This window comes from Juglans regia, chromosome 7 (genome assembly GCF_001411555.2).
Source record: "Juglans regia cultivar Chandler chromosome 7, Walnut 2.0, whole genome shotgun sequence".
NCBI lineage: Eukaryota > Viridiplantae > Streptophyta > Magnoliopsida > Fagales > Juglandaceae > Juglans > Juglans regia.
In genome coordinates, this window is record NC_049907.1 from 10302065 (window position 1) to 10314614 (window position 12550).

At 36.1% G+C, this 12550-nt stretch overlaps 1 protein-coding gene across 1 annotated transcript; it reads right to left on the reverse strand.

Annotated features, from left to right (window-relative positions):
• Positions 1-8491: 8491 nt before the first annotated feature.
• On the reverse strand, positions 8492-12182 carry LOC108996455 (abscisic acid receptor PYL9-like). Its single transcript, XM_018972362.2, has 3 exons — positions 11714-12182; positions 10805-11020; positions 8492-9215 (listed from the first exon to the last, which is right to left on the reverse strand). Exons 1-3 carry the CDS (start codon positions 11837-11839, stop codon positions 8997-8999), a joined length of 561 nt encoding a protein of 186 aa, XP_018827907.1. The 5' UTR covers positions 11840-12182; the 3' UTR covers positions 8492-8996.
• Positions 12183-12550: the final 368 nt, after the last annotated feature.

Below are 12550 nucleotides of genomic sequence, written 5' to 3' on the forward strand. Positions count from 1 at the left end.
ATTCATAGATATTTTCTTTTTAAATATTACTTAAATATAAAATACTTTTCAATATCAAATATTTAACTTTTTCATTTAATCTTTTTTTTATACAATTTTTTTATTTAAGTAAAATAACATATTTTTTCATCTAATTATTATGTAAGGTATTGGATGTTAAAATTATATAACTAATCACGTCGAGAGGGTTAAGGCCTCCTATACGATACTTCGGATAAATTGTCTGATGCCCTTTCTTTGATAGATGATAAACTTAAATACAACTATCCATAACAAACAACCTCAAACACAAACTCCCACTAAGCACAAATAACAGCCCATAAATTAAGGAAGACCACTTCCACACACATAACCTACTCATAACTTCAACCAAAGGACTTAGACATCAATAACAACCCAAAAGACTCTGACCTCATAAAATGAGACTTGCAAGTGAACTATCCATTAGCCCAACCCTTCCCCAAGCCCTAACTCTAGTAAGCTAATGGCCCAACCATAAGCCCATAGGCCCATGACAATCCTTCCCCCATCAGATGACCTTGCCCACAAGGTCAAGGAAGTCTTTGACCAACTACTGACAATGCACCAAAGATTTGTCGTCAATCCCTAACCCCTTCCATTGGACCATAAGCTCGCTAACAATGTGACTTCCCTTCTTCTTCATTCCTCATTCCAATATTTTTCCAGGCTCTACTAATGTACCTCCATCAACAGCCACCGTAGGAATGGTAGGAATTAGAGTGTTTCGTCTGCAAGTTTTTTCTTTAAGTACGACACATGGAACATGGGATGAATGGAGGAATTGGGAGGGAGATCCAAGCGATAGGCGACGCTACCAATTCACTCTAGAATTTGAAAAGGCCCAAATAATCTGGGAGAAAGCTTCAAATGCTGGCGCTGAACCACCAAACGTTGCTTGTATGGTTGTAGCCATAGGTAAACCCACTCGCCTTCTTCAAAACTCTGCTCAGTTTGCTTTAAATCTGCAAATGGTTTCATTCTTTCTTGGGCCACTTGTAGATTTTCTCTCAAAAGGTGGACGATTTGGTCTTGTGACCTCAGGACTTCTTCCATGGATTGAACCGATGTTGTGCCGGAGAATGAGCCAACATGGTCGAGGTGGGTATCCATAAACTGATTCAGAAGGTGTGATTTTTGTGGAAGTATGTAGATTTGTATTATACCACCATTCCGCCATAGGTAACCATCTAGACCATTCTCTAGGTTTATCACCCAAGAAACATCGTAAATAGTGCTCGACACATTTGTTGACAGCTTCAGTCTATCTATTCGTCTGTAGATGATAGGCTGAACAAAATTTAAGCTTCATGCCATGTGATTTGAATAATTCCTTCCATAATAAGCTAGTAAACGTTGGATCCCTGTCACTTACAATAGAGCTAAGCATTCTATGTAATTTAAAAAATTTGGCAATAACAACTTGTGTTATCTTAGAAGCAGTGTAAGGATGAGCAACATGAATACAATGTGCATACTTACTAAGGCTATCCACCACATTCAAAACAACACTAAACCCATGAGAAAGGGGTAACCCTACTATGAAGTCCATTGAAATGTCAAACCACACCTTCTCTGGAATGGGCAAAGGCTATAGGAGTCTAGCTGGTTGGATATTTTCAGGTTTGTTTTGTTGACAAACTTCACACTCCTTGATAAAACTCTTAACATTGCCTTTCATACCCTTCCAATAAAAATTTACTTGAGCTCTGTGGAGGGTTTTATGAAGCCTAGAATGGCCTACTTGGGGGCTACCATGGACTAAATTGAGCAGCTAATCTTTAAGAGCAGTAGAATTTCCAACATACAATTGCCATTTATAAAACAACAGCCCATCCTTCACATGATATTTGGTTTCATCCAACACCTTGCTTGCATAATCTGAGAGCAACTTCTGCAACATTGCATCTATGGAATAGGAATCTCAAATTTTAGTAAGCCAACCTGCAGATGGAAGAGATAAGGTAGCAATTTGTGTTGTTGAGTCTACAAATTTCTTGGACAATGCATAGGCTAAAATATTTTCTTTACCCTTCCTATACTCAACTACAAAATCGAATCCCAGTAACTTAGTAAACCACTTTTGTTGCATGGGTATCTTCACTTTTTGCTCCAAGAGGTATTCAAGGCTTTGATGATCAGTTTGCACATGGAAAGTCTTCCCCAATACATAATAATGTCATTTCTTGACTGCCAAACCAAGGCCATCCGCTCCTTGTACGTGGAAGGCGTAAGGCCTTTCCATGAATGGCTTGACTCATAAAGGCGATGAGTCTACCCTATTGTATAAAAATAGCACCTATACTGCAACCATAAGCATCACATTGAATGGTGAATGACTTAGTAAAGTCACAAAGAATCAAAATCGGGGGGTTGGTTACAGCTTCCTTAAGGGCAGTGAAGGCTTCTTTGGCTAATTGGGTCCACATAAAAGAGTTTTTTCGGAGTAGAGAAGTTAAAGGGGCAGCAATTGTACCATATCCCCTAATAAACTTCCTACAATACCTCGTAAGTCCTAAAAAATCACGTAAAGATTTAAAAAGTTGAAGGAAAGGGCCAATTTAACATGGATTCAATTTTTTTAGGGTCAATCCGGACTCCATCTTTAGAGATTAAATGACCTAGGCATTCAATCTTCTTACTACACTAAAAAAGAACACTTAGACCTTTTAGCAAAAAGCTAATGACTTTTCAAAATGTCCAAATAGTGGTTAAATGTTTCATTTGCTCCTCTAAACTTTTGTAGTAAATAAGAATGTCATAAAAACACTAAAACAAGTTTTCACAAATAAAGTTTAAGAAAAGTAGAAGGTGCATTGGTAACACCAAAAGGTGTTACCAAAAATTTCTAATGGCCCCTATGGGTATGGAAAACAGTTTTTGGGATATCGATAGAATGAACCCTAATTTGGTGATACCCAAAATGTAAGTCTAGTTTGCTAAAAATAGTTGCCCCATGCAACTCATCTAAGAGTTCGTCTACAATAGGAATGAGAATTTGGCCTTAACTGTTTCCTTATTTAGGGCTCTATAGTCAACACAAAGACGCCAACTATCATCTTTCTTACGTGCTAAGATGACCGGAGAAGAAATAGACTTTGACTAGGAAGAATAATACTCGAAGTAAGCATGTCCTGAACAAGTTTTTCGATCCCGATTTTCTGGAAATAAGGATATCGTTATGGACCTACACTCACTGGTTTAGCTCCGGGTTGAAGAACAATATGGTGGTGGTTATGTTCACGGTTTGGTGGAAGCCTTTTAGGTTCAGTGAAAATATCTTTGAACTAGTCAAGTAATTTCAAAAGAAGAGGGTTAGTGTCTAGAGTAAATAGGTTGAACTCATCATGTGTAAGGAATTGTAAAAACCTTTCCAAACTGCTCACCTGCCAACAAGGATACCTCGTATAAGGAGAATAGCCTACCTTCATGTCGAACCTTGAATTAACTTATATAGAGTTTACATGTAGAGTTTACATATGTCAATATTAAGTATTTGTAGCTAAGGTTCTAGCTAGCAGAGCTATACATGGGAATAAAATATTTACACACTGTGTTATGATCACGTAGAGAAGTATATGGTGCAAAGAGATTGTCGGTAGAGATATGCCATGTTTGTCTCTTCATTCTTCCTTAAGCTCAAGGCAAGATAGGGCCGACGCAGCGCTTGGTCTGAAGTGGTGAAAAACTTGGACTACACATTGGTTTTGTAAATATGTTAGCAACTTGATCATCACTTGAAATGTGTTCCAGACAAATAACCCGTCGAGCTACTTGTTCTTGAACAAAATGAATATCAATTTCAATGTGTTTTGTCTGATGACGGAATATTGAGTTCTTACCTATATTGATAGCATTCTTGTTGTCGCAATGCAAAGTGGGTGATGGTAAGACTAGGGGTGTAAGCTGGCCGGTCCAGACAGGAAAAACCGACTGGACCGGACCGAAAAAACGTAGGGTCGGTCTTGATCCAGAAAGTAGTGGGATTTCGGTCTTCAGTCCGGTCCCGGGGTGGAGATTTCTCGGACCGGACCGGACCGGATCGACCAAATTTTTTTTTTTAAATAAATATATTATTTATATAATAATTGTAAAATAAATTATGTAGTTTTCATCTAACCTATCCCTAAATATATTATTTTATATAATAATTGTATAATAAATTATGTAATTTTCATCTAACCTATCCCCATTTAGAATATAAAATTTTAAATATGTAATTACAAATTAATATTATATTAATCATATATTATAAATTAATCTATCAATTCATAATTAACTAATGTGTGAGCAGTGACCACTGACACGATGACATCTATGAGACTATGACCTAAGTTGCAACTTGCAAGTAAATATAAAGCATGTATGGATGTATGAAATCATGGATATTTAAATTATTTATGCTTATTAGTTCTTGATTCATATAGAAAATGTAAAAAATTGTAAATAGCTCATTATAATTTATGCATTAACTTAGAACTATCATAAATTATAATACATTAATATACTCTAAGTTAGTAACAAATAACAATTAACATCATCAATATAATTATATAATTATAAATTGATAGCTATACTAAATCACTAAGTTTATAACTAATACGAATATATAACTATAGTCTAATATTAAATATAGTTATACTAATATATAAATTTATAACTAATACTAAATTACTAATACTAATCAATATAACTAAATCACTATAGTCTATTAAAAATTTAAATGTATTACAAATATATATAAATTATAATTATCAATTTTTCAAACCATAAAAAACATTTTTAATTATCATTTTAAAAAAAAATAACCACATTTGATGATTTGAGGGAGTCCCACGTTTGAATAAACGGTGTCGTTTCCTCTCTTTTCAAACCCTAAAGTTTAAAATCATTTCTCAATTCTCCAGACTCCAGTCCCTTGTCTCTGTCTCTCTCTCGTCTCTGTCTTGAGTCTTCACAGACCAACATCTCGCCTCTCTCAGTCCCTCGTCTCGCCTTTCTCTCGTCCCTCGTCTCATCACTCATTAGTCGTCCCTCCGTCCCGCGTCTCTTAATCAGCCACACACAAACCCAGTCACCCACGCATAGACCCACGCACTAACGCACAGACTCAGCGAATTGGCCTCACAAATTCACAATCACGGTAATGAAATTATGTAAATATGTTGTTACTTTCAAATCTCAAAGACTCAAATCTGGTAGATGGTTTTATTGGGATTTTTAAATCCAAAATTTATTCGTTTTGTGATTATGTTTGTGAATTGTGATTGTGTTTGTGTTATTAGGGTTTTGTGAATTGTGAATTGTGATTGGGTTTGTGTTATTAATAATTAGGGTTTTATGAGGTTTATAACTTTAAGAAAATGATGGTTGAAGTGTAATGTGGGAGTAATGAGTATTGTAAATTTATAGTGCACATTTATAACTTTACATAGCTTCAGCCTTCATGTTAAAATATAGGGCACATTTACAATGTTACACAGATCACTGATTCACTAGTGCTATATATGATTGTTCAGTTCTAGGTTTTCCCCCTTTTAAGAGTACTGTTTTTTCAAATATTGTTAATGTTGATCAATGACTAAACCCAATGTTTTTTCAAATATTGTTAATGTTTGCATTTTTAGGAAAAATATAGATTGTGTATTTTTAGGTAAAATATTTTTTGTAAGAACTAAACCCTTAATTATTCTTGATGAAATCGTGTAAGAACTAAACCCTTAATTAGTATTTAATTCCTGTTCTTTCTTTTCTAGATGGACTATATTCCAGAATTGATTCCACAAGATTCTACTACAGATGATGTAGAGTCAACACAGGCTACACATGGGCAAGCCATTCCTCCACTCCCACTCAATGTAAGTGCTAATACTAAACCGAGTGGTTGTGGTAGACATAGGTCAATGGTTTGTGATCATTTTACAATAATACCAAAAGGTGATCCAACTAAATCTAGGGCTGCATGTAATTACTATGGTGCTCTGTATGCATGTGATACGAAGACCAACGATACAAAGTCCATGAAGTATCACATTGAAAAACAATGTAAGAAATGTCCATTGAGATAGACAGATAAGTCTCAAACTACTCTCAGTTGGAAGGCGGGTGTAGGAAGTGATAGTGGAGGATTTGTGCTCATAACATTTAGTATTGAGGTTTGCAGACAAGCCTTAGCAGAAATGATTATTCTTGATGAGTTACCCTTTAGGTTTGTTGAAGGAAAGGGTTTTAAGAAGTTTATGCTCATTGTTTTCTCTAAGTGGGTAGTGATTTCATCCTTTGTTATAGTTGCGAAGGATTGCTTTAGTGTGTATATAAGGGAAAAAACTAAGTTAAGAAGTGCTCTTCAAGGGTAATGAGTTTCCCTCACCACGGATACATGGACATCCGTGCAAAACCTCAATTATATGTGTCTCATGGCACACTTTATTGATGATAATTTGAAACTACACAAAAGAATTCTTTCTTTTTGTTTGGTTGAGAGTCACAAGGGTGATACACTTGGTAGGGCCATAGAGATGCGCTTGCATGATTGGGGGAGACCGAAATTACTTGCAATCACACTTGATAATGCAAATTCTAATAACGGAGCAGTTTCTTATTTGAAGAAAAAAACCAAGTATAGGAAGGACACTATTTTGGAACATGAATTCTTGCATGTTCAGTGTTGTGTCCACATCCTAAACTTAATTGTCTGTGAGGGGTTGAGGGAATTTGATGAGTCTATTGTGAAGGTGAGATGTGTTGTGAAATATGTTAAAGTCCTCACCTCAAAGGTGGAGTACATTTAAGAAATGTATTGGGTTGGAAGAAATTGCAAGCAAAAGTGGCATTTGTTTAGATGTATCGACTAGGTGGAACTCCACCTATCTTATGTTGGAAGGGGTTTTAAAATTTCAAAAAACTTTTGAACAGTTGGAAGAAGAAGATTTGGGATTCCTTAAAAGTGTTGGAGACGATGATGACGATCAAATTGGTGATGTGGTGAATAGGAGAACATCAAAGAAGTTAGGGCCTCCCAATAATAACAATTGAGAGAAGGTAAAGTTGTTTGTAAGGTTTCTTGAACTATTTCATAATGCAACTTTATCTTTTTCGGGAAATAAATATGTAACTTGCAACTCATTTTTTTCTGGAGTTAGTTAAAATATCCGATGCAATTGATGTGGAGTGTGAAATAGGAAGCCCCGTGGTGGGATTAATGGCCACAAATATGAAGAAAAAATTTGACAAATATTGGGGCAACTTAGATAATATGAATATGTTGCTGTTTGTTGGGATTATTCTTGATCCTCGGTATAAGATGCGATATTTTGACTTTGATTAGAATGAATGTATGCCAATGATCCCATAAAAGCTGTTGATTTGAGTTGGAAGGTTAAAAATGTTTTAATCCGCATGTATGAGGCATACGCTGATAATGAGGGAGGCAACAGTTTTGATCTACAATAGCAGCGCACAAGTCCTCCATGTGAAGAAGTAAATTCTACAGATGGTAGTGGTAGTGGTAGTGTTGATAGGACGGCAAAAAGAATGGCCATATTCAAGCAACGGTTACAGTCGGAAAACACTTTGGGGAGCAAGAATGAGGTTGATATATACCTAGCTGAAAGTTGTGACGAGGCATTCCCAAGTTTTGACATTCTTATTTGGTGGAGGGTTAATTCAGTTAGATATCGTGTACTTTCAAAAGTTGCACGAGATGTATTCGCAATACCGGTATCTACAGTGGCCTCTAAATCTACATTTAGCACGACGGGTCATGTCCTTGATCTTTTTCGAAGTAGTTTATCTCTAATGATGGTTGAGGCTCTAATTTGTACATTGAATTGGCTTCGTTCTTCTAGTTTAATCAGCTTGAGGACTTTAATGAATGAGGTGGAGGATTTTGAGAGGCAGTTGAGTATGTTTCTTACTTACTTCATTTTATAACTTTTTTTTTTTTTATAAGTATTTCATTTTATAACTTTTTTTTTATAAGTACTTCATTTTATAACTTTTATGATCGATAATACTATATGTTATGAAAATTTATATAATTTGTTTTGTTTCTTTATTGTATAGAACTTGTTCGGGACGATGACAATTCTATGGAGGCTTCAAATATAATGTTTACAACCAATGCAAGTTAATGAAGTGAATTGTATTTTAACTCGTTAGTTTTCAATTTTCACTTTTACTATTTTCTAATAAATCATTTGCTTACACTTTACAGCGTATTGTGAAAACTAAAAAGTGAAAAATATGCCAAGTCAAAAGATGTAGGAAGCTAGGACTTAAGAGCTGCCAGGAGAATAATTATATAATTTGCATTCATGTAAATTATAATTTGTATTTAAAACTTTTAATTTTTCAGTTATTTATCTCGTATGTCCATCTCTTTTTCACTCTAACCTTTAGGGCTGGAACAAAAATTTTAAGAGATGTTAATAAAAAGAGAACAAAAAAGTTTACGACCGCTGTAGAGAAACAGTGAAAAGGAGCATCAAAGAAATTACCATAATTTATTAAGATTACAGCCTATACAAAGCAAACAAAACAGTTTCTCCTCGATCAATCTTCCCCGCACCTATAAACTGCAGCTACAACGTGGAAAACCCGGAGCCGGAGCACCTCTATCCGTGGTTTATACTATTTACAGATAACCATAACATTATTAAGCACCACCGTGCACAAAACCCAAGATATATAACAGCAAACGCCCAACTTTCCCACATCCATCCATGGAGAACTTGCAAAAACTTTGGAACCCCATCCTTCGAACATTGAAGAAGAGAAACCCAACAAACAAACAAGAGAGAGCAGTAGGAAAGAAAGTAGAATGGTCCCTATGAAATGGAAAAGCAACAGCTAGCAGTATATCTAAAACTTCAGAGATCATGGAAGGACAGCTCCCGCCAAGCTCAAGACAGCATCAGGATCAAAACCTCGGATGGCATAAATTCAGTCCTAACACATCTGCCCCATCCCCAGATGCACTAGTAGTTGGTGATGGGTTCAGTTCGGTCCTGCATAGCCATCCTCTCTGAGACATCAGCCAAAGATTTGAGATTGCACCTGATCAATGCTTGAACGAAGTAACGTGTCTCATCCTCGGTGTTCCCCTCAGGCACATCCACCACAAAGGACTCAATTACCATTGTCCCTGGCCTTCCATCAATAAATATTGGGTGAACAGTCATGATTGACGAGTAGTTCTGCAAATTTCAGAAAGAATTGTAAGCTCTTACTTGTCAGCATAGATATGTCAACATGAGAGGTTTTCTTTCCATGTGGAACATAAAAAATTGCACTCAAATTAACAGTCCAAACAGAGAATCCAAGTGTATATCCTATGCACTGGCAGATACTAATGGGCTTCTGTTCAGTTTGTCTCCAGACTATAGAACTGAACATATATCAGTCCTGTACAGCTCTTTTAAGCCATGAATGGTATCCTCCCTTGTGTAAGAAAACAGCCAGATTGAGGGCCTGGGTCATTATTAGCCAAGCTTATGCATAAGAGCAGCTTCTTATTGGGAATAAATTACCTAAACAGAGTTGAAAATTGAAATGGAACAATTTTCTGACCTTTCATATACTATTTCCTAGCGTTCAAAATAATTCAGAAAGGAAAGAATGCAATATAAGGATGGCAGCACACGTCAGCTCCCATATGCTCTAAGCACCAAATCCAAGCTAACCTATCAAACAGTGGCTAAAAGTAAATTAAACATCAACCCATCTGAAGCAGCTGCCTTCCATTGGGTAACTTTAAGGCATTTCAGGAAGCAAACTTAACATAAATTCAGAACACCCAACGAGAAACATGGTGCCAAAGACTGTTCTGAACAGTCCAATTTTTTCTTTCTACTCTTTAAGTCAATTTAATATCTACGTCATAATCCACTTGGCGAAAAGGAACTGGGCCAAGAGATCTCCAAGATTATACCAGTTTGAACCTTGTAAGCTGATAAGTGATGGCATGGTAGCATGCCCATGATGGCGTGGAGACTTCCATCATCCGCCATCTAGACCATTCTTTAAAACCAAAACAGCTATGCAAAGAAGAATAGCTCAGAAAATCTCAACTGGATTCAAATTTCTGACAAAGGGAACAGAGAAGCATTATAAAGTAGAAGCCAGTATGATATACATTGATTTGCTGTTTTCAACGACTAGTTATTTGTAGCTTATTCATCAAACAGTTTTTTAGTTGCTTCCAACGGCATTCCATGTTCACAAGTCCATACAAACCATGGCTTAATGCCCTGTATGAGATCCTCTACAGTGGATTCAGTTATTTATCAACATAAGTTCATATGTTCCAGGCAGTCAAGCTGATAGGTTAAGAAATGGATAAGCCCAGATCTCCTATGTGGCAAATCTTCATTTTGAAAACATGCAATATGTGAATTGGCCGCTCGTACAATATAGTTATTGTTATCCAATATACTGTCAAAAGCAACAGGTAAATCCAGCAGATAGTGAGCTAAGAAATAAATATGACTGAATTCATCATGACAAATATATCTTTTAAAAGAGTTAGTATTGGTAGAAAACTAAAGTTCCTACAACAAAACAATCTAAAAACTACAGAACATGTCAATGCACTTGAATGAAGAAGTGTCATTTTTCTTAAATGGAATGGTAAAGTTTGATTTTGCCAAAACCAAATTTGCAACCCAAAGTCATAGTAGCGAATCAATGCTATCACAAATTTATTCACATATAGACTGGCAAAGGAATTACAGAAAGAGATCGAGAGTGATAAGAAAATAAAAATGACAAGTTGAAAAGAACCTACCATTAGCCTGTGATCGCCACCAACAATTTTGATGCCAAGAATGTGCTCATCATCATCGAGAAATTCTAACCTTTCGGTGCTTGTTGTGGCAGGAAGGCCAGATTTAACATTCACTTCTCTGACACTTCCAATACCAAAGTCTTCCCTTACCACACATCTGCTAATGAAGGGCTTGTACTTCTGGGGTTGATCAAATCTCCTCACAAGAGACCACACCTGACGAAAGAAAAATCACATTAGCAACTCGATAAGCTGAAAAAGCACTCATAAAAAGGTAAAAAGTCATTATCCTTTTTCAACTAAATCAATAGTTGAATCTGTTCCTTGCCATGACAATACAAAAAAGACAACAAAATGAAGTTTTGAGTCGAGAATTAGAATAAAAGCGAGTTTAGTGGACTTGGTTTTCCTTCGGTGCAAACTACTATAAAGCCTACCGTTCAATATTGAATCTGTTCCCTTTACGCCATCTTTTTCACCAGCAAATGGGTGAACATGTGAGGGATTAGATAAAGATTCCATAACTTAAAAAGAAAAGTAAAAACAGTCAAACCCTTCTAAGTTCTCTACTTCAAGAATACAAAACCAACAATTTGCACAAATCTTAACCATTTGAGCCAAAATCAAAGCTTAAAAAACATTCGAATATAGAAATAGTGAAACCCAGTAGAAAATGAACCAAGAAAAAGTAAACCCAGAAAGAAAACATAAGGAACGGAAAAAAGAAAAAAAGTCCTTCAAAGTCGACCTGAATTACCCAGATCTTCAACGACAACTAACTAAAAACACCTAAAAATCCTCACAGTAGAAGAAAGGCAAACTAATCAATCATCAACAGCATCCATTTCAGAAAGAAACCCCAAAGAATCCGATGTGATAATTTGATCGGACGGCCGAGAGTAAACTTACGAGGTGAACAGGCGCCTTGATGTGCTTGACAAGCGCTGAGGTGCACTGGTTCTCCCTGGGCTCGTGCCTGTGGTGCTTCCCTATGTACTGTGCCTCCAACCCGCCATACACCTCAATACCATTCATTTTGAGAATTCGCTCGTTCGCTCGCTCCCTCTCAACCTTTATCTCTCCAAAATATAGCAGAGGATTTTAGAGAGCGAGAGAGAAATACAGAGATAGATAGACAGACAAACAAACAAACAAAAATACAGACAGAGAAAGAAAGATAAAGCTAAGGCTGAAAGCGCTCAGAGGTTTTAGTTAATGGCCGTGAAGAGAAGAACAGAACAACCACCCTCACTTGGATTGTCTTTGGCAGCTTGTCAAAAGTCATGAATTCACCGACACCGTCTTATTTTATATTGTTCGGCCGTCGCTTTGGTTTCTTATTGGGTCCATTATTGGTCTGTAAACGCTATCTTCCTTTAATTTTTATATTATTTTATTAAAAGTGCGATCTCTCTCTCTCTCTATATATATATATTCTGATGTGGCATTATTATGAATGTCTATATTTTTTAAAATCAATTAAAAACAAGTCAAGAATTAAAATATGCGGAATAATCTTTAATAAATAAAATCCGATCCCAGATAGATGCATTGTAACGGTAACATTGAGGTAATAAAATAAGAGTGGATGAAAACAAAACCTAATATTACTCTATTTTTTATTTTATTTTATTCTATTCTTATTTATCAGCGATACAAGTGGTTGGGTGTTTTGTGGTCACAGTGCCTTCTGCTCTGTCGTATTTGGTGTAAAGTAGAGTGATTTACGTGACCAGCACTCAAGAA

Coding starts and splice junctions, on each gene's coding strand:
- LOC108996455 (XM_018972362.2), bottom strand. CDS start 11,839: ATGAATGGTATTGAGGTGTATGGCGGGTTGGAGGCACAGTACATAGGG. Junction 11,021..11,713: donor TCAAGGCGCCTGTTCACCTC/GTAAGTTTACTC, acceptor TTCTTTCGTCAG/GTGTGGTCTCTTGTGAGGAG. Junction 9,216..10,804: donor GTGGCGATCACAGGCTAATG/GTAGGTTCTTTT, acceptor TGAAATTTGCAG/AACTACTCGTCAATCATGAC.